This window comes from Colius striatus, chromosome 20 (genome assembly GCF_028858725.1).
Source record: "Colius striatus isolate bColStr4 chromosome 20, bColStr4.1.hap1, whole genome shotgun sequence".
Lineage (NCBI taxonomy): Eukaryota > Metazoa > Chordata > Aves > Coliiformes > Coliidae > Colius > Colius striatus.
The window spans coordinates 5,110,548-5,138,090 of record NC_084778.1 but is presented as its reverse complement, the minus strand read 5'-3'; the positions used below and the strand labels follow the sequence as shown (position 1 = coordinate 5,138,090).

Below are 27,543 nucleotides of genomic sequence, written 5' to 3'. Positions count from 1 at the left end.
TGGAGTTACACATCAAGAAGCTGCAGCATAACAGCAGAATTTCTTTTGCCCACCCAAAAGTGAGTTGTGCAGTACAATTTTTCAGCTTGCTAATAAAAAGACATGATTATTTACAAGAACACTGAGATTCCTCACATACACCAAGCTCCCTGTAGTAATAAGCTTGCTTTAGGATAGTGGTTAATTGGAATTACACTGACCTAAGTTCAGCATCAGCATGGAAATCCAGAGGTGCACACAGCTGTGAAGTCTTGAGAAAACTGAAGACCATGAGAACAACAGAACTTCTCATTCCAACTGATCCCCAGGACTTATGAAACCTGAAAGCTTTTCAGAGGTAACAGTGCCTCATCAGCAACATTTCACTAGCTTCTGTAAAACCAAATGCCAGTTAGGTCTTAGTTACTTTCTCATTGAAGCTTCAAGTCACGTTTTCACACTTGATTCTGTGTTACAGAGCTTGGTTGCAAACTTTACAAGTTCATCTTCACCAGCAGCATGGCTGCTTTCACTGGGCTGAGCTTTGGGGTGATCTAGTCATTTTTAAAAGGATGTAAAGCTTGGATGTAACCTACTTGACAACTTTGCTTTCAACTGAACAGCTAAGCAGGATTTTTTGTTTCCCTGTTTGCAACTATCCACATTTTGGAGCCTGAACAGCACACCTAGTGCTTCCCTGCTCAGTGCCTGACCTCACTTCAGTTTTTCTTATCATTTAGTCTAGAAAAGCCTAATTAACAAAGCATCACTGTCTGGGGCTAACTGTTGCCACAGCAATACTGAGAGGGCAGAAGGTATCAGATCACTTACTGAGTTGTTGCCTCAACATTTTTAGTGCTGTGTTGGCATTAAACAGTACTTTAAATCTGACCAAATCTCAGTTTCTTATCATTCCCAGAGTTTATTTGCAGCTGGTGTTACTAGCCTTGAGATCAAGATACCTTGCCTAATATTGCCTTCACTTCTTTATTTGTGAAGTGGGGATACTTCAGACTTTCAGAGACATCAGCAAACATCTTCACATACGTCAGACCAAAGAAAGATGCTTTCACCTATTAATAGTGGTAGGGTTTTTTCTCTCACTTGTTAGGTCCAAAAACACATCAGCAAGTGTTCCCTGGTGCTTTATCCTGTCTCCTAAAACCACAAAGATATCTGAAGGTGAAGGTGTAAAACTTCACTGTGCAGTGTGCTGATCACTCCCCCAGCAATACTCTGCATCTCACAGTGAGCAACCAGACCACCCGTCAATCCCCTCTCCAGCTTCACCAACCCCAGCACCGCGACAAAGGAACGAGCACGATGGAGCCCTGCACCGCTGCATCCCCATCGCCGCTGCATCCCCATCGCCGCTGCATCCCCATCGCCGCTGCATCCCCATCGCCGCTGCATCCCCATCGCCGCTGCATCCCCATCGCCGCTGCATCCCCATCGCCGCTGCATCCCCATCGCCGCTGCATCCCCATCGCCGCTGCATCCCCATCGCCCGCCTCCGAGCGCCGGGAAGCGCCGGGTGCGGGGGGACGGAGCCGCGGAGCATCGGCGGGGCCGCAGCGCCCTCCTGCGGCGGGCGGGGGAAGCGCCGGCACCACCCGCACCTCCGGCCAATCCGCCCTGAAGCCCTCTGCAGGCTGCCTTCCCTGCGTGGAGTTGCAGATACTACGGTTACTGTATGAGAAAACCAATGCCCTTGCCAGAGTTTATGAGCTACCTCCCTTCTTTTCCCTATCCACATAAAAAGACCACCATCCAAAGCTCGGTGTATACTGCACTGTAAACACACCCTGGCTTAACCCCAGGAATTACACTTTCAGGCAAAGAAGTCACAATTAATAAGTACTTTGGTTTAGATCTTTTATGAGCAAAGATGTTTTAATGTGTCACATTTTAAAAGCATCAGTCTTTCTTTACAAGAAAAGATACACCACTTGATGGAGTTGGAGCTAGAGAGGTCCACAAGACTTTCTGCAAAGCAGAAGTGCATGAAATACATGCATCACCTTTCATACAGAACATATTCTGCGTTTTTGAGAACACAGTAAGTGTTAAAACAATATTTAGAGTTCAAAGTACCTGAAGAGGATCTCTCCTTGGCGAGAGAGATTAACTGAACATCCGCCTGGACAGCTGTGCAACTTCAACAAATGCTTCTCTGTACAAGTAGTTAAAAACAAAACAGAAAAAATAATCACCCAGCAAGCTCTGCAATATTCAAAACAATGACTTGATAGAACAAACGTTCTACAGTTACCCCAAGTCTGTGTTATTTTGTTACAAACAGTTATCATGGCCTAAGCCCCGTGCATTCATTGCCTCATCCATGCAACATCATCTGTCTCAAGAGATCAAGTTCTTGTACTAAAGCCCAAACGAGAGACTGAATAAATTGATCAGCTTTTCTGGCACTCAAGCCCTTCCCTCCCATGTGACTTGACTCATTCCAATTTCACATATTAAGTAGTCAGCTTATCAAAGAGAGGTCATGTATAAACAAACAGCACTGTCAAAAGCTACATCAGGTGTAGGAAGACTAGTGGTTGAAAAAAAAAGCTGTTGAGCATCTTTGAAGGCAGAAGTTGCCAACAGCACTGCTAGAGAGAAAGACAAGAAGAAAGATTAAGATGAAATTAAAGTTGGTCATTTCAATGACTGTGTTTTGTCATTCAATGCAGAATAAAGCAAAACAGCTTAATTATGCAGTAATGAGGGAAACCTGAGAGAGAAAGCAAGTCATCACCTGTCTCTCAAGCTACATACTGGCTATCCAATGATAAAAAGGGAGGGAGGTTTTCATTTGTCTACTGAGCTGCATATGGAGCACGTTCTAGAACTATTCTGCGACCACTAGAAAGCAGACAGAACTATGACTGGACTAATTATTAGCAGTTATCTGACCAGACATAACTGGTCTGAAAGAGAAACAAGGTTAGCACATAATAAATAACTTCATTCTTTTTGCTCTGAACAGTTAGGAAGATACATTTCCCTCTCCTCCATTCATGGTGCAATACACCTGATGAAATTAAGAGGAAACTGCATCTATAGCCATCTTAACCAGGATATTTATAAAGACATCATTAACTCATTTGCCACCATCATCACATAGAATCCAGAATCCCAGAATGGTGAGGGTTAGAAGGGCTCTGCAGAGCTCATCCAGCCCAACCCCCTGCTACAGCAGGTTCCCCTCAATCAGGGGGCACAGGAACGTGTCCAGGGGGGTTTGGAAGCCTCCTGGGAAGGAGCCTCCACACCCTCCCTGGGCAGCCTGGGCCAGGGCTCCCTCACCTCAGCACCAAAGGAGTATTTTCCTCATGTTCCAGTGGAACTTTCTGTGTTCCAGCTCATGTCCATTACCCCTTGTCCTGTCAATGGACACTACAAAAAAAAAAAGACCGGTTCCAGTCTCTTGATGTCTGCCCTTTAGGTATTTATCAGCATTGGTAAGATCCCTCCTCAGTCTTCTCCAGGCTTAACAACCTCAGGTCCCACAGCCGTTCCTCATGAACAAGATGTTCCAGTCCCCTCATCATCTTTGTAGCCCTCCACTGGGCACTCTCCAGAGTTCTCTGTCTCTCTTGAACTGTGGAGGCCAGAGGTCATTTCTTTTTGCAGTGTCCACTGCCTGTTGATCAAGCTGTTGGTGAAGTTTCCCCTTGCAGACCTTGCTTGTGGGTGTCGATGCTGAAGGGCAGGGTATGAAGCAGAGCCTTGCTTCTTTGGGTCACTTAAACTGTAAATGTAATAATTTCTTCCACTTCATCCATGTAGAAATATTCCTCAGAAGGAGCTACAAAACAAGTATTACCCATCCAAATAGGAGTTGACATTCTATCACCAACAGGTTACTGACAGATATCTTGAAACAGCAAAGATGCTCCACCAAGTATGACACAGCAGCCAGTGAAGTGACACAAGAGCCCTTCCAAACCTGAGCTAGCAAGGGAAAACAATTACTTCAAAAGTTTTTGTAAAAGTGAGTATTCCTTGCAGTAAATACACTCTTGCATCTGGCTACTATATTTAAGATACATGATTTTCACAGGAAGGTCATTAAAGAAGTAGACACTATCACTAAATAACAGCTTTGTGCCAGCAGTATCTGCTGATTAGCTGACAGAGCTTTATACATGTCACTGTGTACATTTCAGCTGCAGTGATCAAACTCCTGCTGAAAACCCCTACTGCTAACATGACAACACCAAAGCACACAGGCATTGTAGGCTCAAATCTGTTTGACACACGTCTAACACCTGTTCACAGTGAGAGAACAGCATGTAAGCTTCCAGAAATACCTTCCTATCTAACCCCTACCTAAACACTTGGTGTTTCCTGGCTTTTGCCAGTAAAGTTACTTCCATGTCCATGCATGTAAGCTTAATGAATATTGAGTGTGCTGCTGTGGAGAGAAAAGATGAAAATTTACACACATCTTAGATCAACACTTGCTCCTTCTATAAGTATGCACATAAATCTGCTTTGGGTGAATTCATTTCACAAGAACGTTGTGACTTGTTCCTGAAACTCCTGACCAAACTCACATCCTCTCTGGTCCCTCACCCTAGAGCAACTTACCATTCACCAAGACAATAGATGTTACAACTATGTATGTGCAAATAACTTCTAAAACACTGGCTTCCTTTGTGAAAAAGCTATTTGCAAGTAAGTGTAATCTATAATAAGTGCAACTTTCCTTTCTGTAAAGCTCACCTGTAGGCTGCCTGATGGGCAGGTCAGAACCAGGGGCAAACCTAGACCCTTGCATTGGAATTCATTGTCAAATCCAGAACCAGGCTGAAATATTGGATGTAGACTTTGACCAGTAAGTCACAGCATTATCATCACACTGGAAAGGGTCTAAACAGAGCTGCAACTCAAGCTCAACATCCTTGTTAAGAATAATCTATTTACTCTTGTTAAGAGTAAACCTATACTGACCAAGTGAGTTAATTTTGGTAGAAAAGTGACCACCTTTACTGACTACACTTTCCCAGATAAACTATCTGGCCAGCCACAGATTCTGCTTCTATTTCTTATGTGCATTGTTTTTTTGCCCTACAAGTTACCTAAACTAAAAGCAGTACAGGATATGCATACACACAGGCTACACTTTCAGAAACTCTGTAGTTTTCTGCCCACTAGAATATAACTGGAATAACTGACATGTCTTGACATCTGCTTAGGAACACTTGTGACAGGTAAAATAACACTAATTATCTACAGGTATCCTATCCAGCAACTCTCTTCCTAGTCAGCACTATGTGAAGTGTACCACTGCTAAGTGAGCTATTTACAAATAGAAACTATAAAATGAGAGCTTTAAAATAAATAGTCAACCTTCACATTAGGCATCAACTTGACAACAAGGTAATAGATCATCCAATTACATCTTTCCAAGTGATCTGTGTATACTGCCCATTTTTTTTAAATGAAGAAAATCCTTGGCTCACAATCTATTCTGCAAGATCTTCCTTGCTCTTCTTCCTTTATGCTGGGTAATTGTGTAAAAACTCCTTAAGTTTTGTTGGATAGTCTGTCATGACTCCAGTTGCTCCCAGATCAAATGCCCTCTTGTATTCTTGTTCTTCATTCAGCACCCAAATATACACCTGCACCATGGGATAAAGAGACAAACTGTTACAGGAAATAGCTAAAAAAGTGATTTTTGACCCAAATTGTTTCATATGAGAGATGATGACACACGTATTTGAAGTGATAAGTGATTACACTGTGATGCCAAAGACAAGCACACAAATATATCCAACTTCTTTCCCCTTGCTCTCCCTAAAGGGCACATTTTCTAGAGGTGAGACCAGTTCCATTTTATTGCCTGTTACTTCAGATATTTGCAAAAGTCAAAATATCATGTTGTGAAAAGGCCCAAACATGTAAGCAGCTGAACTCATTTTGAGGCCTAAGTTTGAAGTGGGGAACTAAAAAAAACCCAAACTTCAAGAGATTTAACATTTTTCCAAGCATACAATTCCTCTTTTGCAACTGCACAGTTGCAAATGTAACAGCACAAGCTATTGCTCAGGAACCAAAAAGCAACTTAGAATCCTAGCAACACAACAGGACACGTTGGGGAGAACACAAACCCCTTAAGGCTGTATCTGTCTGGATCAAATTCTCACAAGGTTAAAAGCACATTTCCTTTAGCTTTGCCACACTGTACCTGGATGCCCCGAGCAGTGAGGTGGTCGAAAAGTGCTTTCCTCATGAGCAGCCTGCAGAAAGGAGAACAGTATTTAATAACCTGAAGGATATACAAAGCTTTCAATGTCTGCTGATGTTCTGCAATACATTTTCCATGGAGGAGCATTTAGATTCAATAGTTTCCAAAAGGAAGTGATTAGAAACCTAATTATAGAACCCTTCTAGTTCAAGCAACCCAAGACTGGTTAACAGAGACACAAATACCCATTGCTACTGCACATTTCTGGGTATCAACTCTTCTGCAGATCAAAGCCAGCAGACTCCTCCTCCTTTCTACTCATACCCTGTACCCTGCTCAATGAATCAACCCCTTTGCTTTCAGAAGAGATTTTATCTTCACACCAGGAGACATGAAAACTCTACTGGTCACTCAAAAAAATCCAACTAACAAATGTCAGACACAGAAGCAAGAGCCAGAAGGCACTTATTGCAATCACACTCAAACTCTGAAAGCATATGACTACATGTCCTCTGAAGCACAGATATTCTTAAACTGCAAAGTGTTCCATGCAAGTCAGGCAGTGTCTCCTCTGATGACATTATGAAACAGTCATAATCCCATGAAACATAAAAGCTGCATTCTGAATCTACTTGCATGCTAATTAGCTGAACACAATGACAGAAAGCAAGTAGACTAAATTGGAATAATGCTCACTGTTACTGTACTTCAGTATGTTTCAGTGTATGGAAAATAAAGACATACAGGAACACCTACTTAAGACTGGAATAGGATTTATGCTGCTCTGACAAAAAGCTACAGGTAACTGACAAAAACACCCCAACACACACAACAAGTAGTCACAGCAATAGCTAGCCTGGGCTGCTTGAGGCAACTTGTTAACATATAGGCAAAATACAAACAGCAACTTCATCAGATGAAAATCTTACGTGTCAGCTAGCCAGATAATGAATTTCTGGCTTCTTGTCATCTTCTCTGGTTCTTTCAGCCTGTTCAGGAAGAGGAATTAAAAAGTTACCAGAGCACAGTTTAAAATATTATTTGACATGTTCTTGCAAAAGAAACATGAAGAAGCAATCTTGCAGCTTCTCAAATTAGAGCAGTAATTTCACTAAGACACTGACTCAGAATTGGGTTACATAAGAGGAACGTGCTGCATTGAAGAGAAGCAGCAGAGATGGCCATTCAGCATTCTGAGTGAAGCATGAGAAATAAAGTCTGAAATCCCATATCCACACTATTACTGACTTGCCTCTTGGCCTTATGCAGACTAATTTGTTCTCAAGAGAGAGGGAGAGAAGTTATTAGTTATTTGTACAGCACTGCTACACGTTACTATCTAGAGAGCATCAGCACAGGCTGTGCTGCACAGGCAGCTGCATGAAGGCGGTATTTACAGGAGTAAACAGGAAACATTGATATAAACAGGCACCCTACACTAACAACTGAGTAACTCAGAGTGGGATAGAGGCAGGTTAAACACAGAGGATAAGATTTGCATAGCTTTCTCTTAGGAGAAAAGGAAAGGCACTTAAAACAAGGACACCAACAAAACCGATGCTCAAGCTGGCACTATCATTCACTTGTTTACTATCATTTCTGTGCAGCACCCACAGATGGACTCTAACTCACTTGAGGATGATTGAAGGCATGGGAATTTCCAAGAACTCTTCCTTGAAAGGAATGAATGGCAGCAGACCAGTGTAGAACAGGCCAAGAAGCAGGAGGACACGCTGCACGCAGAAGATGATGGGAATGTCAGCATTCTGCAGGAACCAGGAAAGAAAGACCCTACATGATCTTGGTAGTTGCAATTAAATTTACTCATCAACACACATTTAAAGTTTAGCACCTGCACATCAAGATTAGGCTGCCAGCTGATTAGGATATGAATTTTAATTACTCTTTCTGGTATCTTGTAATACAGACAGAGGTTTTACACAACATGAAGGGGCATTAGGACCTGAAAAGGTAAAGCTTCACTGCTTTTGTTACCTGCCATCATCATCTTCCCAGACTGCATGGCACCATAGAGTATTTTGTCTTAGCCTATTTTTACCACATAGAACAAGCTGTGCTTTAGCCCAGGACTCATTCCAGTTTGGTATCACATCAACTTGCTTCACAACATGTTTTCAAATATGTTGGTTTATGAATCAAAACATTTGGGCCCTGATGTTATGAAAATGAACAAACATAACTGCTGGTTCAAGTGGGAAAGGGTGTGTTGTCCTGCACAGATTAATCAGAACAATGCCTGTACTCTCAACTAGATCAGTTCCAGGCAGGTATGTGACTCCCTCAGACTGAGCACAATCTTAATGTGTGCAAAGTTAATAATCGTGTGCAACTTCTCAGTGTGAAACAGGAACAGAATCTCCAGCTGTAAGAGCTTTATACCAGTATAACACTGTATCAACTAGTGACTTCATCTGTTACTGTCATGGAAAGAAATACCCATAAGCAATCCTTAGAGGAATTGTTTCTGTACTAGATGAGTGATGTGCAAAAGAGGCTCCAAGAGATCCTGGCTGTCACGGTTTGACATCACAGCCTTTTCTGGGAAGGGGCTGTATGGATGGCTCCTGTCAGAAGCTGCTTGAGACTCTCCCCTTATATTTTACAGAGTAATAAAATATGATTGAGCTTAATTCCTCAAGTGTTTCATTGCAGAGTATACAGCTGTTAACTGCCCTTGATGTACTGTACCACTGTAGTGGGCAGAATACAACCTAAGTGCAAAATTCTCATCTGAAATCCTGGCATAGCTGGCTATATCTGGATTACAGGGTGCTCCTCTGAACACTTTGTCTCAACACAGTAACAAGCAGGCAAGAACAAAACTTAGCTGGACCCATTCTTACCTCCTTAAGACACTTTGATACAACCTCGTAACTGACGTTCCCCCACACCGTCAAGTGCTCTCGCTTGTACTGACTCACCAGCTCTGAAACCTGCAATGTCAAAAAGCAGAACCCTAACATGACTTCAGTGAAAAATGACATGCAGCACTCTCTAGCTGGAACTCCACCTGCTACTTTTCAGCTACAGAAGTCATTACAGAAAAGACAGTGCTTCTATACTCTTTCCTCTTATGATGATCGTGCTTGGACTGGAAGGAAACAGGTGGTCAGGTCAGCACGTGAAAGGGAAGATCAATATACCTGCCAAAAACCCCAAGAGAATTTAAGGAAACTATATAGCAAAATAGCATCTGAATGAAAGCAGATTCCCTCTTCTCTGATGAATGCTTATCTTTACATTGACATCATGTTTTAATGCTACTTTGACAGTCAACAGTCCATAAGACCCGTGATACGCAAAAAGCCATGTCTCTAGCAGCACATCATCACTGTCATGCCAAGACAAAAGGGTCAGTAAAGAGAAATATCTTGCACAAGATCCCTTCCTTGTCTTCTATACTACCTCATACATAGAGCAAGATCCAACATGTGAAGGATGAAGCAGTGCAAGAACACAGAATGTAGCATCACAGACTGCTATCAAGAAACTTTCCTTTTGGAATTTCAACATCACCCCATGACATTGGGTCTCAGCTGAGTGTAGGTTGTCACATACCTTTTTGATCAACACATTGTTGTTCATTTTGATGTCAATGTTGACAGGAGTCTGTGGAAATGCCTCAAACACCTCTTTCAGGAGCGGGATTCGGTTATCTTTTCCCTCACAGTGACATTCTGGGGAAGCAAGAAAGCTGTCAGTGCTGCAGTCATTTTAATGTACTGTAGGTAAGAGCTGAGATGGCAGAGCACTTTTTATCTTAAAACTGTAAAAAGTATAGTTTGTAGAACGATACTTTTCACCCATGCAATTCATTATGACAAGCTCATCCTGTAATGAAGATTCCCTCAGCATCTTGCCCATTTATGTTTTAACTCCACGACATTCAGGCAGTAGTTAGCATCAGGAGGAGTGCAAGCAGCATTAAAATCCAAAACCAGCAAACATGGGATCAGTTACTAAAATGCAATGAGATGAAGAATAAATGGGAGTAGACAAGAAAACTTTCCCTCCTAGGTAAATTTACTGGATAAGCATAAGAAGTAAAGGGAAGAGAAGGCTAACCTCCCAAATGTTATTGTCTGAAACTGATGGTGATTTAAGGAATTAACTGAAGGCTCTTGCCATTTCTTTGTATTACTGCACAGAAACAAAATATCTAAGAGTGAAAACAACGTGCCATGGAACTCACCTTGGTGCATCTTAAGTATTTGGCAATTTTGAACAGAAGAGTTGAACACAGCAGTTGCTTCCTGGGCAACTCCCATGTGCAAAGGCTACACAAGATAGTCACAAAGCACCTCAAGAAAACACTTGATGTCATCTCCAGTAGCCTTTTCTAGACAGAAGTGCTGTCAGTTTTAGCCTGTATGCTTGATTCAAATTACAGTTGCATGACTCAGAGTTTTCACAGGAAAACAGGGTAGTCTTTTTCTTTTGCAGCAATACTGGTAACTCAACCTGAAGACACACATACAATAAGTACTACTCTTTTCATTCACCCTTTTAAAAATGTCTATATTAGCTGACATCTTGTAGTACTTCAAGTCCAGAAAGCACCAGCATAACAACATCTGAGTTGTAAAGAAACTTCTGCCTTCTCTTAACCTTTTGGAACAACAAACTTTCTGTCAGCACCCTCTGAAGAGCTCACAAGGGAACTGAAAAGCAGTTGTAAGAAGTAGACACACAAAAAATTGAAATGTTTACTCAGAAAAAGTTTTTCTTACATCTTGAACTTAGCTGCTGCCAACTGGTACCAAAAGAAATGGTTTTCTAAAGCTAGGATTATATTTGCCTTTGAAGACCTCTTGTATCAAGATACTGACAGAAGCAAATTCACTTTTCTACTTCCTTTGCTGAAATAAGGAATTTGTCACAGTACAATAATGGAAAGTTAGTTACCATTACTGCAAATTCAAACAGCAAGAGACACAAAACCTACCTTTCTGAAATGTAACATCCAACTTGCAGAGATATGGTGGAAGTTCCTTAAAAGGAAAGGGAAATGGAACACTAATTCAAAGGCAGGGATATAACCATGACTTCTCAAAATCCCCTATAATTCATAAACCCTGCATGTTATCTTTAAAGACAAAAATCAGGGGTTTTTTTTTCTAGATCTTCTTGCCTCAAAATGATTTAGAAGCACTGCATTGATTCTTATTCAAACTACTCAACACTCTTAGACTGGTGTTACCTGTAGCTAAATACAGCAAAAGGTTTCCAGATGCACACCTGAAAATTGAGAACTCCACTTAGGAACCAAGTGGAAAAACAGTTCTGTAAAACAGGCTCTTAAACCTGTCAGTGCAGGTGGGATTCATCTGCTGGCTTTCCCATTCAAAAGATGCTCATGTAAGAAAGAGTTTGTTGACTAAGCTTCTTTTGTCATTGCTATGGCAAAACAACCCCACCTCCAGAAAGCTAGAAATTCAGCCTACATCCACTCTCTGTAAACGGGAAAGTTTTACACAAGGAGCCTTAGTTAACTTCTTTTAAAGCCAGACACGAGGAATCCTCCCCTTAGATTCTGGATATCTGACACACATGCACACAACCCTTCCTGCCCACCCCAGCCACTCCACAAACACACTCCTAATCACCATCCAGTACTAATATTCTTCAACTTACAGAGTACTTGAGGTCAGATATGTTGACATCAACTCCTGTTGATCTCTTCAGGTTCTCATCATGGGACACAACCACTTGCTCATCTTTGGTCAGGTGACAATCCAACTCCAACATGTCTGTTCCTATATTAACTGCACTGGAAGCACAGAAGTCTTGCCTTGAACCACACGTGTATTTTGTACAGGTACAAACCTAACACACACATGTCATTCAACTAATCCCACTGGACTCACTTTAGGTGCTTTATGGTGCAATGAACCCTCACAATCTTGCTGCAAAGCAAGAAGTACATAAGTGCTGTGGTGGGCAAGCTGATGCAGGAACAAACACCACATTGTGAATCAGAGATGGGATTTGAACTCAGGAGCCTTGGTCCCATCTTCCACAGAAATCAAGCAGCAATCCTGCCAACTGCAGCCTACCACCTCAGGATTGAGAAACCTACTTCTCAAGTGTTGTGTCAGAATTTTGAGGGCAATGTTTATTAATATCAGCACATTTATCACAGGCTCTTCTTAAAAAGCAATCAATTCTGCAGCAAGCATATACAACAAATGACAAGGATGTGCTAGCCTTTTCTTACTTAAGCTAAGCAGGAATGGATAGATGAGAAAATTAGCAATGGGGCTTTCAGGCTTTGGGACTTTTTGGCTGGCAAGGCTACATTTTAAATAAATTATTACTATTTTAATGAAAATGTTTAATTAAATAAACCACTAAAACAGCCAGTCACACTTCTCAAAGAAAAACAGCTATTCCTGTTCCAGGCCACCACTTTGAGAAGTCGTAATCCAATCCCAAAACCACTCTGTAGGTGTTTAGCTCATAGGAGGGGAAGCAAAAAAGCAGGAAGTAGTGAAATGAAAAATAAGTACCAGAAAGCCCACACTCAAACAGAAAAAACTCTACTCCAGTGAGAAGTGTATCACTCATGAAAGCAAATCTCATAAGGTGTGGTTTGAGCAGACAGATGAGGATCTATGTCCAAAGTCTGACACTTCCCTTGAATCACTGGGCTGTTCTTTTCATCCACCCATGACCAAATGTAATGTCTGTGAGTACAGTCTCTATGGGACTCAAAGCCCTGCAACTTTAGCAACAGCCTTTTCCTTAAGAGCTGTACTGACTGCTCATGTGCAGAGATGTCATAAACATACACATCTGCAGTAATAAAACAACAAAAAGTGAGACCATACTCCTGGAAGTGTTTAACACAGTTTCTGGTCAAGCTGGGATAATGATCAAGAAGAAGGTTGTCAAATATAAACTAATTTGTTCGTTGCTTTCCAGAGCTACTAATTAAGAATTAGGAGAGGAACAAAATTGTATTACACATGGATGACACACAGCCTGTTCTGTGTCATTTGTCCTCCTGAGTAAAAGCATCTCCCAATGTGCTGCAAGGGATTTGCCACATTTGTGGATGACATCCCCATCTAGTACCACATATCATTGAATCAGCAAAATGTATTAGAAATGTTAGTGTTTAAGAAATTCAGGCCTCATGCTGCATGGAAAAAGGAGAACAACAACTTCCCTTGTTAACAGATTTGAGAATTTGCCAGGCTCTTCCTAGCAGCTTGCTGGGCAGTAAGCTTCCTTAAAGTGCTGAGTTTTTTCAGCTGGGTATCAGTTTGTTCTGCAGCTCTGTAATAACACAGCAAATGTACATTGCTCCAGAGGAGACTCCAGATGCTCTCCAGGTCCAGAAGAGTATGTTAGATTCAGATCTAAACTGCTCCAGAACCCAAGTTGTGAAGCAGGCTCACATTTGCAAATTAAGATGATAAAGCTCTTTGTGTGTGTTAAACTCCAACTGTTTTCAAACAAAAGAACAACCCAGGAAATCCAGAAGAGAAACCTTACCTTGGAAACTAAATTCCACTAGGCAAGTCTAATGCAGCACAAGGAACAGAGTTTACAAATACTGAGTTGACCACATATTTGTATTGCTTTAACTACAGCATTTAAAGCTTCTCTCTGAACCAAGGATGTTCATTAAAGAAAAGGAAATACAAGGAGAAAATATCTGGAGAGTTTACTGAGCAACTTCTTGTAAAGACAACACTGAAGTACACGGCTGTATTGGGGACAATTAAACTGGTAACTGAATCCTTATGACAACTTTTATGTCAGATCCCCAACTACTTTAAGATACTACAGGTGTCTCTTTAGGATTAAGAACAGTTATTCTGAAATTTAAAGCCACCACAGAAGCATTTAAATACAGCTGGAGATGACTACAGCCCTCCCCTCCCCAGTCTATAAGGTATTTTATACTGCAAAACCAAAACCACACTGCCTCTGGTACAAAAAGCTTATCATTGCTTTCCAGAATATTTGTAAGCTGAGCAAGTAGAGAACTTGAAATCACCAGTAAGGCCTCCTCCCCCATACACTTTGGTTTTATGTTCCTGTAATAATGTCTTCATTATCATAAAACAGTGTTAACTATTCTCCAACCACCCTTAAAGTGTAAATAGCATCAGTAAAACTCCTGGCTTGTCAATACTTAGGTTACTGTCAATAAAAGCAAGGAGGTAGGTGTAATGCTGCAGACAAGCATTGTCTTTTGGATTCAACTGCATCAACAATGCCTGTTTGTGCACACCTGCAGAAACAGCTCCTGCAGGCACATCTTCCCTGGCTTCATCCAAAATCTGATTATTACACTGATTAGTTCAGCACAGCCACAGCAGACAACCCACAGAATTTTTCACCACACAGATCACCCAGTTCCTCTTGTTGGCTTACTAGTGGAGATGGGAATGAGTAGATGGAAAGGGCAAAGCCTTTACCCTTTCCCAGCAGAAGCCAGGAGACTTTCTACTGCTTAATGCAAGGAAATTGTTCCGAGTCTGCTTTCTGCAGAAGTAATATGCCTTTATTATTCAACCAAGATAATCTCAAGCTAAATAACTGATAAGTTCAAACATTGTCCTCAATACATTTGTTACATTATTGTTGTAAAATAAACAAAATGGTCAGAAGAAACTCAGACAAATGTCTGTATTATCACAAGACAAATATGTGTATTGTCACAAAGCATCATTTGACTCCTGTGGTCGTTACTCTCAGCACTGTAGCTTACTTCTGGCAGTGAAACAGAAATAGGTTACAGTGTAACTTTCTTTGCAAGAGCCCTGTACATGTAAAACCAGTATGGTACTACATGAAAATTAAGAAGAGGTTAAAAAAAAAGCAGCACTTTCCAGAAAGTGTGGTGTCAAGCTTGAAATAAGGCAGGCCAGCAGGAAGGAGAACAGAAAACTAAGCTAAGCTTCCATGGAGATAGAAAATACTGCAGTGCTTTCAATAGCACTGTTTGGTTGGGAATGCTGGCACTCCTCAGCCTGCAAGGAAATGTGCAAACTGATGAGGCTACTTAGCACAAAGCAAATTAAAAACCCCCAAAACAAAGAGAAGCCTACAGAATTTGGTGACTTCTTACTGGTAGATGGAGTGTTAGATATGCTTCTTTCCCAAAAGCCCTTGAGAACCTTGTTAGAATTCACTGTTGAAATGCTGGAGGCTTAAAAGGTCTTCCAGCACCAACTCCCATTTCAAACCCCTAGGTAAGAGGGTTTCACATGTTGTGCCAAGGAAGTATGTGTATGAAGGGGAAAAGCACACCGCAAACATTTTTAATAGCTTTACAGATGGTCTATTAACAGTTAGTTAACATTAGGATTTCAGTTACAGTAATTCTAGGAGACAAACTGTTGACCCTCTACATAGAGGAGGGAACCGAATACCATAAAACTGGAACACCCAAGAGAACTGCTCACAGCCACAACAGCAGTCACCAGACTCAGGTGTTCTGAAAACCAGCCTCATATGCTGCTGAGCAGATTGCTATAGGCTGTGATCTAAAAGACCTTTTGAGAAACCTCACTGTAGCTAGAAAAAACACTCTGTGATGTTCATCACAAAAACCAGCTTTACAGTGATTAACAGATTAATAAGAAGTAATCACCATTGACCATGGAAGCAGTATTGCTTCATGTTTTGTAAGCTAGCACAGGAGGAATCAGGCCTCAGGAGTTTTCTTTCAGTCTGTCATGTTATTGTGTGGAAATCAGTTTGTGGTATCCCAACTCCTTCTTGTTGAAACTGGAGTGATGTTTAGCAATCCCCAAAAGAGATGACTTTCAGGAACAGGATGCTGTACCCTAAACAACTGATGGAAGCCCTACCTTCCTTGATTCTTTCACTCACTAAAGACATGGAAAGCATCACTAATTTAGGCATTGCTGGTTCCATTTGTACTCACTGGTGAAAGGCTGCCATCGTGTTTTCCAGGTTCTCTCCAGCACCTAGAAAAATAACAAAAACTAAGAGATGTCCAAAATCCTTTTCCTCCCCTCAATGCCAGTGGAAATAAATCAAAATAACAGTCAATTAAAACACTGTTCTATTTTCAGGAAATATTTGGATGAACGAGTCTGAAGGTAGAGTCAGAAATCCCTGTTGCTGCTTTGACTCAAGAGACAGGACTTTCTAGAGGTCAAACAGTTTAAAAAACACAAAATACTGTTATCTTGGGTCTGTCTAACACTTTGAATATACATAATAGTGTTTATTTTACCAGAGGTGGGGTGTCTTGTATTTCCCTAAAGGTGCCGTATTTGCCTATGACAACCTGCTCCACAGGCACAGCAGCAGCACACACACAAAGTCTATTCCAGGCTTAGCCAGGGGAGTAATAAGAGGAAAGTTAACTAGTGGTAAAACAAAACAAAAGCACTCAAGCCTCAAAAGCTGCCATTCCCTAAACACATAACCCAGTTAATGCTCAAAGAGGTGACAACCCCTTTTCAGTGCAAGGATACTGCCTGCAATTGTACTAATCAGTCAATAAAGGTTTATGCTGCTGGCAAAAGGAGGTCTCATGCACAAGGAATGAAATGCACATCAGCCCCAGTCAGGAAATGAAAGGATAAGCAAGTTATATTTTCTCCCAGGCAGGAGCAAACTCTGCAATTCTTAAGCCACCCTTCTCTATATAAAGATCACTGAAAATCAGCCTGGTCAGGGACTGGAAGAGGTCCTGCCCTCTTCCTCCCTCAGAAAACAGGCTGGAAAAACAAAACACTACATACTGGAAAAACAAAACAGCTTCAGGAAGCTCCAGGTATTGATGAGGATATCTATGCAAATTTTAACCACCTTTTGACAGTGATGACTCTGTAAACAACAATTAAAAAAGCTTCAATTAAGGCCTTGCCTATTAGCAAGGCCTCACCAGTGCATACCTAAGTCTGTGTTACTCAATGAAAGCAATGCAATTCTATGCCAATGCAATCAGCAATTCAAACTTCTTGTTATCAGATTACCTTCCATTGGTAAGATCACAAAATGAAAGACTTAATTGACCTGGAATGACAATGACAAAATCTGCACCGTTTAATGTAGATTGATAGGGTAAGTCCACAGCAGATTCTGTGATCAGACATTCACCAGTATTTGACACAATTTCATTACAGAACTAGGAATAGGCTGAGGGATAGAGGAGACCACTGTACACTATACACATCTATATACATAGAGAGAGAGAATCTCACTGTATACTTACATATATAAAACCATGCTTATAAACAGATAGCAAAGTCCTGCACAGGACCCGGACCATCAGTTAAAAGTTAACTGCAATAAAAATGGAGGATTTAGATAACTTATCAGCTATGACAATAGGGCCCATACATCTGGAATGGTAAGAGATGAGAAACACTCCAGTCAGTCTTCAATCAGTGAAGAAAACAACAGTATGCTCATGTTCCCAGGCAGAAATCTCCAAACCCAAAGCTTTAAGCGACTGATCTAACAAGTCCCATGTTGGGGAGGGAGGTATGGTGAGATAAATCAGCTGGTAAGAAAATGCCTGACTTGTAGTGTTTTGAGGAAATGAGATAGTTGAGAGATCAGCTGAAACAGGAATTGTAAGCCAGCAACACGACTTTCACAAACCATACCCAGAAAAGGGAACTACAAGCAAGTTATTTGATGTCCTAAATCACTTTTCCTCCTTAAAAATGAAAAGGCTGAGCTGACTGAAGGACTTCTGACATTTACTTAAATGGACCTCCAGAATTGTGTATTGTCCATTCCTCATGCAGAAATCACCTTCCCCAGAACACTTCAGAATCCTTAGAGCCAAAATGACCAAACATTATGGTGACATGCTCTAACCTTGAAAGCATCACCACAAGAGTACTGGATGGGAGGGATTAAAGACTGTGCCAAACTCTTCTCAGTGGTGCCCAGGGAAAGGACAAGGGGCAACGGGAACAAACTGCAATACAGGAAACGCAGTTCATAAATATAAGACAAGACCCATTTTTATTGCTAGAGTAAACAAACTCTGGAAGAGGTTGCCTGGAGAGGTTGTGGAGCCACCATCCTTGGATGTATTCAAAACTTAACTGGACAAGGTTCTGATCAACCTGCCCTACTTGCCCTGATCTGGTCAGATGAGATGATTTCCAGAGGTCCCTTCCAATCTCAACTACTCTGTGATTTTTTGGTAAGAATCATCATGCTGTCTTGTCTCAAAGACCCTGCAGTCCAGCCCATGCAGCTGGCAGTGACAGGCACATCAATATTCGGCACAGAATATTAACTATTGATCTCAGAAATTACCCATTTTAAAACTATGTGGAAGTGAAGAATGAATTCAGTGATGCTCCCATCGATGAGCTATAAAGTGAGATAAGAAACTTCTTGCACAAAGAAGCAAAGTCACAACCCACGGATTAAGAAACTTCACATACAAAGCCTCATCTCAGAGAGGAAAGAGACAAACAAGTTCAGTGTTATCTTGATTCTCGAAGTTAAACAGGAGTAATGCAATAGGAAACGTGACACTGCGTCTAAGGCTACACAATGACTAAAGCCTGATGAGAACTGAAGTCCCACAGGAATTTAAGTTACAAGGCAAACACTACAGAGAGTAAAGGGTGAGCTCATCGTACTCCATGAGCAAAAAGCTGCTGAGATGTTAAGGGCTGTACTTCTACCCAAGGTGTATTTCACCGGGGGCATAGGGATGCAGGACAATTCAAAGCCTGTGGACTTTGAGCACCTGATGAATAATCCTCCCATTGAGCAAGGCTTTCCTGTTGTTGGAACGTGGCTTAGTGCAACAAGGGCGTACTAGGCTTAGGGCTGTGTATCTTAACTGAGGTCATTGCATAGAAGTGAGACCAAAAGAAGATTAAGGAGATGATACCAAGTTGCAACAAAGCAATAGCTTGTGAACTAACAAAAGGGTAACAGTCAAAACTGAGAACCTTTGTTTGATGAATGAAAACATCTACATACCTACCAGCAAGCAGCTAATACACACATATTCCAAGCCCAAAAGCATATTTTATGTAATACTTACAACTGCAGTTACAAAGTAACTTAATCTGTCACACAAACGCAACAGAAGAAATGCAAGTAATAAAATCGATGAGATAAGATCCACTTTTTGTCGTAATTCAAGTCAGCAGCAGTAGTTAAGGGCTTCTGGCTAGAACTGCCATAAAACACCCCATGAACTGTTTTTCAGACACAACACTGAACACTGCTTAAACTCAGCATCTGACATTTCTGCCACGAAATTCTGGGTAAAACATTTCCCTCAAAACTGGCTCCTTTCACACACTGAACGAGGCAGCAGTGAAAAGCGCTCAACTGACCTTCAAAGAACAGGAAAATACAGCTTGCTGTAATTCTTTTCTCCCAATGCTTTAGAAAAGGTAGAAAATGCTTTAAAAACATCTTTCAGCTATTAGAGATAGAAGCAACCAGGCTACAAGGCACAAGCCCCAAAGCCCTCGGCACAATACAAAGGGGGCGACACTCTGGAAAGGGTATTGGTTTGATAAAACCGAACTGTCTCCAACAGCAAAGGGAGCAAGAACAGAGTCACAGCAAACTGTATTTCTTCTGAAACCAGAAAGCAAAGCAAACAGGCAGCTCGAGGCAGGGAGATTGATCTTTTGTACCCGATCCAAGCAGGAGTCAGCCGCCTGTCTCATGAAGGAGAGAAATACCACAACACAGAACCATCCGGAGGGAACGTTAGATGCATCTGAGAGGGAAAACACGTCAAACAAGCTGATTTTGGCCGACGCGTTTTGAGTTCGGAGATTAATTCAGCTTTGAAACCAAGCACTGGTCAGCAGGTGGCACCTAAAATTAGGTTGCGGGAGGAAGGTTTAAAGCGAGCCCGCTGCGAGCGACGGGCATCGCGCAGCAGCCCCTCCCGGCCCAGGCGCCCGAGAGACGCGTCCTGAGGGAGCAGGGGGAGGCTCGGGAAGCCCCTCAGCGCCCGGGGCCGCGGGTGCCGCAGCCTCCGCCCGCCTGAGGAGAGCGGCGCGGGCCGCGGTGGGCCGCGGTGGGCCGCGGTGGGATGCGGTGGGCCGCGGTGGGCCGCCAGCCCCCGCCCGCACCCCGCACTCACCGCCGCGGTGGGAGATGTGGCGGCAGCGGAAGCGCTGCCGCTTGGGCCGGTGCAGCAGCCCCGGGCACTTGAGGAGAAGCGCCGAGGTGAGGACGTATCCGCCCAGCGTGGAGAGCAGGTACAGCGTGGCCGACATCCTGCGTCCCTCGCCGGCTCCCCCGCTCCCGTCCCGCGGGCTCCCAGCCCTCGCCCGGCCCGCAGCCGGCTGGCGGCGAAGCGCCTGCGCTGCGGGAGCCGCCGTCACTGCGCCCGCGCAGCCGCCCCCCCGCCCCCAGCCGCGGCACTGCGCAGGCGCGGCGGGACCCGCGCCCTCCCGCCCCGGCGGGCTCCGCTCGCCGCATCTCAGCCGCCCCGGCGCGGGGACTTCGGCCTCGTGCCCCGCGTCTCCCCGCGCTTCGTTTCAGCAGCTAACAAGCGCTGTGAGCCATTGCCCATTGTACTCGCATTCCCCGCTGCTCGTAGCGCGGGCGCGTTTCTTAGAGACAACCGTTCTCTGTAGGGCTTTTCATGTCCTTGGTTGCGCTCGGGAAGCGCCGAGTGCTCGGTAAATGAGAATTCATTAAGTCTGCCTGAAGAAGTCTGCCTTCTTCACAGGCAGGAGTTTTCCACACTCAGAAAGCAGGTCTCAGCTCTGGTCTGGTGGCATAATTACTGTGCTTGTAACACATTGGCAAGATCAATGTTGTATGTGTGATAATGAAATATTCTAGGCATTAAACTAGGTCTCAGCATACAGCCACTTTCACATCTCACCCCAGCAAAAGGTTAGAAGACAATGTGTTTGGACTAATTTGTTAGCACTGACAGCCACAGAATGCAGCTAGCTGGATCTAAGCTACCTCTATATCCTGTCACACGTAAAAAAGCACAGTGTACTTACTCCAACTCCCTCAATTCGAGATCAAACTGGGCCAAACCTCCTTTCAGCAAGTCTCTTTAATCCCTATAAGCCAAGCTATACTGAAGTTGCTGTTGTTTATCCTGAACAAGCTCACACAGGCCTACCAAAAATTGACTATCAGGTTGTTACCAAAGAGATCTGTCACTCTGAAATATGAAATTAAGTCAGCCTTTTGACAAAAGGCTTGTCTATGACTACAAATACAGTGAAACATCTTCATAGAGGCAAGCACAGCTTCTGGCCGTGGTGTTAATACAAATCAGAACTGGTATTTTTTTTAGAGATCAAAGGCAAACAGTTTCTCACATCCCATTAAAACACCTATTGTTTGCATACAAGTAATTTGTTTAGAAAAAAATGTTCTGTCCATTCAATGCCTCAATAAAACTCTTGAATTCAGGCAGTGCTGGTTTTCAAAGGATCCCAACTAGGTATGTAGAAAGATGTGATGGGGAAAAGCACTCACTGAAACATCCAGTAATACAGGCTCAGTGCATTACAATAACCAGCTTTTATTTTTCACATATGAAAATTTACTTGTCTCACAGATTCCTTTATCCACTTTGATATCAAACCTTATTTTCCATCTAGATTCCAGTGAAACACAGTGAGCTTCACTAGATCACAATGATAGCTCTCAGGTAACAGACACGAGTCAAAATCTACGACTTGGATTCAAGATGGGCTTTTTCAACTAAAAAAAAAAGCCCCAATCAATCTACTGGAATAATTGTTACTGTGTAATGGCTTTCAGTATCCCTCGGAGCACTTTGTAACTCATCAATTGTTGGCTTTCCTTGGGTGGAAAGCAGGGTCCACGTTCTGTCACATAGGCGTAAGGAAATCTGAGCACCCACAGTCCGTCGGATGGAAGGGTGATTTCCTGCTTCTCTGGGTAAAATACAGGACAAGGTGGTGGCCCTGGCTGAACCTGAAAACAAAAGGAAATGTGAGTAGATGAGCAAACGTCATTAGAATTACAAAAAAACACCCAGCCTAAACTTAGGAGAATTCCTTGGATTTAGTTTGCTTTAAAATCTTGCCTACAAGCAGGTTCTTACCCACTGAGCACATTCCAGGAAACCCCTGTGAGACATCCATACATTTCCCATTTTACCACAGTGAAGATGCTGAATTTAAGGCTGCAGATTAGGTCCTACCAGCAAGATCTACAGTATAAACACGGGCCCTTCATCTCTTGGGCAGTGGCAAAGGCTGTGCTAACAGCAGGTTTCAACATTGCAGCAGATATCCCTGAGCTCTTACCTCACTCTCAACCAATGGGGATTTTCAAGGATTTCAGCAACATTTAATAGGGCTCTTGTATGATTCATATTAAAAGATTCAGACAGTCTTATTCACACTAGGAGCTGATGTTTGGAACCCACGACACGTAGCATAATGGATGTTCCAAGTAAAAACACTCCCTTAGGAGTCAAGAGCTTTGGTAAGGATGTAAGTTGGGAATGAAGAGCAAAATAACTACCAGCACACGTTGAACCTTCAGCTCTTGGCTCTGTTTCCATCAATAACACGATGAACTGTAACTAGCAATGACTTTTTTGTGCTGGGGGCAGGTTTCAGTCAGTATTCTAAACCAAAGGAAGTTCATATCTGAGTCCCTGAAGGTATCCCTTAAAAGAAGCCAACTCCATTGTCTTTGTGTTGGGCATCAAGGACCTTGTGGCCTTTCCTAAAGAGCTCAAAGGGCTACAAAATGTCCCAAATCTGCCCCTGCTATACAGATGTTTTGTGCTTCCTGTTGTTATTCAGTGACACTGCTGTACAATGAACACCAATTTAGTTGTCATAGTCTAACAAATAATAAGCATTTACGTACACACAGTGTTTCACAGAGCAGTAATGGAAGGAGGATACATTTGTTCATATTTTTCTACCTCAAAAACTAAGTAAAAGTGTAAATGGATTTCTTTCTCCATTTTAATACACATTTGAATATGGGAAAAAATCCTAAATTCAAAGAGTAACTAATAATAATCTGAGCAATGACTCACTGCTTCCCTCTATGACATTTCAAATGATAAAGTCATTCTTACAGAGTCATTACTCACTTGTCATCTTCTTAAGCAATTATTACAGTACAGAGTGCTATGAATTCATGCTTGATAAAATGTTTTTTAAAGCTTTATACAAAGCATAAGGCTGGCATAAGCCAATCTTGAAGTTTAAAAAAACCCCAACTGTTTATAAAAGGATACTTTTGGTGCCTACTGCCCTAGAGAACTTGACCCTTTGACTAACACTCTCATGCCTTCCAGTCCTGAAATTAATGTTGCAACAGCCAACCCTGTCTCTGTAATGAGCAGACGGTTCCATTCCTTACCTGAGGTGTTAACGTGATCTGCAGTGGAGCGTCAGGAACCACCACAAAGAGCCTCATGAACTGTGCGTAATGTGGCTTGAGTCCTCGTCCCTGAGTCGAGGACAGGATGTACAGAGGCATGTCAGAGTTGAGGGCTTTGATGGCGGATTCCTTGGGCCCCCCTCCCATGACTTTCATCACCTTGTCAGGCCCTGAACACATGAACCTCCTACCACGTGCGTCTTCATATTCAAATCCTACGAAAGCCCGAGCTATGTCGTCTCTCCGTCTCCCTCTTCCCATCACAACCGCACTTCTTTTTCCAGGAACAGCCTTGTTAGGTGCAGGCCAGGAATTGGTATCTAAGTCTCCTTCATCTTCAGTTCTTGTCCTGATGACAATGTCCCAAGGCATTAAGTAGTTTGTCCCTGGGATAAAGCCTTGTTGATCTAAGCCCGTGTGGAAGTTGTAAGCCTTGGCAGGCCCCAGCTTAACCAGCGACCAACTGGAGAATTTGGGCAACAGGCCTTTGGGGCAATTTGAATGGAGCATGCCAGGGAGGTACTCGACAGTGGACGCCTGGCGGTCTACCAGGCTGGGCCTTTTCTCACTTTTGGAGTCCCCGCTCTGCCCGTGACTTTCTGCATTGTCCCCTCCAGCCGGGGCGTCAGGCGGGTAAGTGCCCAGGCTGCCCGTGGACTGACCCAGGCTGAGGGCTAAGCTCAGGCCTGTGCTTTCTCCCTGAGTCTGAGGTTCTTTTTCTTTGAGTTTCTCAATCTCTCCTTCTGGAGGGGCAGGTGATGCCTCATCCCGAGCAGGTGCCGGATCGGGTGTGCTTGGTTGAAAGATGGGAAAGTTGATGTGCTCCAGCTTCCCACAGCATTTTTCTTCCAGCAGCTATGAGAAAGAAAACGTGGTTAATTTTCCACCTTCCACCTCTGAGATGGGGGATTTCAGATCATAACATTCATTAAAATTCAAGAGGTTTGCATTGCCTGAGAACCAAAGTGGTGATGAGAATACAGCCCACAACCACGATGGATTTAAAACTCACATGAACCAACATACTTGAAGTGTAAATAGATGCTCCTGTGTGTGCACATTGGTGAAAACTGGAACTGCCTGCTCTGATCAACCCATCACACAGACAAGTCCCAGAAATACTTTCCCCAAGCAATGTTTGCAAGTTGCTGAGGTTAAGAGGAAACTTACTTGTGAGCACCTCAGAATATAGGCTTTGTTGAAGAAGCAAATGCACAGCTTGAGGCAAAAATAGAGACCAAGTAGTTACCTGGTAAAAGTCATAATTAGCTGCTTTGATATCAAAGGGGTCATCCCGAGGAGCTTGTTTTCTTCCACAGTTGCAGGCACCAGTGGAACGAGCCCGGCTGTTGTGGTACAGAACTGGAGGATTTCTGTCTGCTTCTGGCTTTTCCCCTGAAAACAAAAAAATCAATCAAACCCTAGACAGACTACTCACAATTTCTAGATATTCTTTAATTCAGTTCATCTACTGCTTCCTTCTTGCTATATACATATGCACAATTACTTGCCAGCAATGTCAGTTTGACAAGCAACTCCTCCCTTCCCTACTTTTAATACAAAGTTCCAGTGTGGGTTATGTCACTAAACTGAATCTTCTCTGAAAGGTTTTACAACCTCTAAAAAGGCATAAATAGTTCTTCTGCCTCCAATATCAAGCAGTTTCTACTTCTTGATTGACATCAGTCAAGCCATTTGAAAAAATAAAGGGTGCATCTGTGCTTCCTGGAGACCTTATGTTCTCTTACACATTGATTATCAGAAGAACTCCGGTGTAATGTTTCTAATTATCAAGATGGAAACAGACTTACTACTGAAATCAAAGCTACTACTAACAGTGGACTCACTCCTAAAGGCTACTCAACCTAAAGGAAACCTGCAAAACAGCTGAGCTATCACGAATCCCACCATACAAAGACACAGCTCTAAAGCTGCCAAGCTTTCATCTTCCATAAACACGCAAAAGTCAGTGTTTTCAGACAAAGACATTGTAAAGCAGATACACAACTCAACCATGAAACCCAATCACAAGTGAGCTTCTTTACCTGCTTTTGGGAGCAGATGAAACTTATGCACACAGTGCTGGTCAGTTAAACTTCGCTCTTCACAAAGCTGATGCCCGTTGCTCCAGAACTTGTAGCAGTCCTCGTTAAGCTGCATGGCATACTTATGAAAGGCTGGTCCACGGGCATGCTGGCTGTACACACGCAGGGCCTGTGCCAGCTGGTTCTTATGGACAGTCATGGTGTAATTGTGGGGCAGGTTGGACTGATAGGCACTGTGGGCCATGGGGAGAGCTTTCTGACAACGGTTTTCTGAGAACTTTGTGTCTAGATCTAAATAGCCTTCTAAGACTTTGATGCTGCCCATGATTTTTGAGCTCAGTTCCCCAGTAAGAGAGGTCAGGTCATCATCTTTGCCTTCAATGGTCACTTCATACAGCTTTAAAGCTGCAGCAACCCACTTCTGATAGGTTGGGAGCTCAAAGTGTGAGGGCTGTGGATTCCTCCCCACACTGTCATCGAAGCCTTTCTTGCTCAGCACCAGCTCCACGTGCTGCCACAAGAACTCCTTGAGGGTGCAGTCCACAAGCTGCCCAGAGGAGCTGGAGCTGCTGCTGCTGCTCTCTGCATGGAAAGAGAGCTGCTGCCTGCCATGCCGCATCATCTGGTACCTCCTGGGTCCTGACAGGGTGGGAGCCAGCAGTGAGTCAGTCTCTCTCATGGTGCAGTTGTTCCTCAGCTGGTCAAGAAGCATGGCCACTGGATCATCTCCATCCTGGGCCCCACCAGCCACAATGTACACGAAAGCCTGGTTAGCAGGCACGGTGAACAGGCAGTTGATGCTTTGGTTGGTTAACACCCTGCTCTTGCGGAAGATACGATAAATCTGATCCTCCAGAGCATGCTGCAGCCTCCTCTTAGGGGAGTGCTTCTTGGGGGGTGGCTTTTCCAGGTGACTGCAGGGGTCCTGGCCCCGGCTGGGGAGGGGGTCCACCTTCAGGGCCCCGTTGAGCTGGAAGAGAAAGAGGAGGCGTGGAGGGCACGGCCTGCAGTTGAGCTTCCATTCCTTGCCTACTGGGCAGTCTTTGATGGCAGCCTTCAGGAGGGGCAGCACCTTCTGCCGCAGCCCGTCCAGCGCCCTGAAGAGGCGGTCGTACGTGATGTCGAAGGAGCAGGTTGGGTGCACCAGCAGCAAGATGTGGCAGACAGAGAAGAGGTAGAGGAGGCTCAAGCAGTGCAGCTTCTCCTGGCGCTTCCAGAACTCATGTGCCTCAGCGTGAGGCAGTGGGACCGGGCCGCCGGAGGGGTGACCGGGCCCGGCCGCTCTACTCTCGGCCGCCGCCAGGTCCCCGCAGGCCCGCAGCAGCTGCGGCGTGTCGCAGATGGAGGTGAGCACCAGGTACAGCACCCGGCTCTCCTGGCTGTAGTAGGCCTGGAGATGGTTGTAGTCCTTGGCCGCCGGCTCGCCCTCCTGCCCCGGGGCGCCGTCCGCCGGCTCGGGGTCCTCCTGCCCGAAAAGGGGGAAGACCTGCCGGTCGCACACGGTGTTCACCAGGGCCGCCTTCTCCGAGCACAGCTGCAGCGCCGTCTTCCCGAAGATGCCCACCACGCACACCTCCTCATCGCCGGCGGCCGCGGCCGCGCCGGGCCCCTCCGCGGCAGCCGTGGCGGTCAGCAGCAGCTCGCGCAGGCCGACGGGCCCCACGGCCGCCGGCATGGCTCCCGCCGGTGCGCCGGGCCCCGCGGCCGGCAGCGGCATGGCCCCGCACCCGCCCGGAAGCGCCCGCGCCTCGGCCCCCGCGCCTGCGCGGCCCCGCCCCGGGCTGAGCGGCGCGGGGAGCAGCGGCGGCGGCAGCGCGCTGGGCGCGGGGAGCGCTGCACACGCCGTCCTGTCTCTGGCTCGCGGTTGCGAGAGCGGGTGCTCGGCTGACCTGCCGCCGCGGCACTCACACACATCCGTCATGTTGCAGGCAGCAGCAGTGCTGGGAACGGGCT

The 27,543-nt window shown here is 44.2% G+C and overlaps 2 protein-coding genes across 3 annotated transcripts; both read right to left on the bottom strand.

Moving 5' to 3' along the window:
• Positions 1 to 1,850: 1,850 nt before the first annotated feature.
• On the bottom strand, positions 1,851 to 20,512 carry GDPD1 (glycerophosphodiester phosphodiesterase domain containing 1). 2 transcript variants are annotated; one of them, XM_062012241.1, is made up of 11 exons: positions 20,280 to 20,512; positions 16,104 to 16,146; positions 11,831 to 11,966; positions 11,142 to 11,187; positions 9,755 to 9,873; positions 9,040 to 9,129; positions 7,808 to 7,941; positions 7,105 to 7,164; positions 6,176 to 6,227; positions 5,451 to 5,609; positions 1,851 to 3,790 (listed from the first exon to the last, which is right to left on the bottom strand). In XM_062012241.1, exons 1-10 carry the CDS (start codon positions 20,413 to 20,415, stop codon positions 5,487 to 5,489), a joined length of 939 nt encoding a protein of 312 aa, XP_061868225.1. In that variant the 5' UTR covers positions 20,416 to 20,512; the 3' UTR covers positions 1,851 to 3,790; positions 5,451 to 5,486. The 2 variants fall into 2 exon arrangements, with proteins under 2 accessions (XP_061868225.1, XP_061868224.1); XM_062012240.1 differs by having other exon boundaries at positions 1,851 to 5,609.
• A 1,160-nt stretch (positions 20,513 to 21,672) lies between these two features.
• On the bottom strand, positions 21,673 to 27,297 carry SMG8 (SMG8 nonsense mediated mRNA decay factor). Its single transcript, XM_010209033.2, has 4 exons — positions 25,591 to 27,297; positions 24,795 to 24,940; positions 23,525 to 24,400; positions 21,673 to 22,111 (listed from the first exon to the last, which is right to left on the bottom strand). The coding sequence occupies exons 1-4, from the start codon at positions 27,263 to 27,265 to the stop codon at positions 21,914 to 21,916; spliced, it is 2,895 nt and encodes a 964-aa protein (XP_010207335.2). The 5' UTR covers positions 27,266 to 27,297; the 3' UTR covers positions 21,673 to 21,913.
• Positions 27,298 to 27,543: the final 246 nt, after the last annotated feature.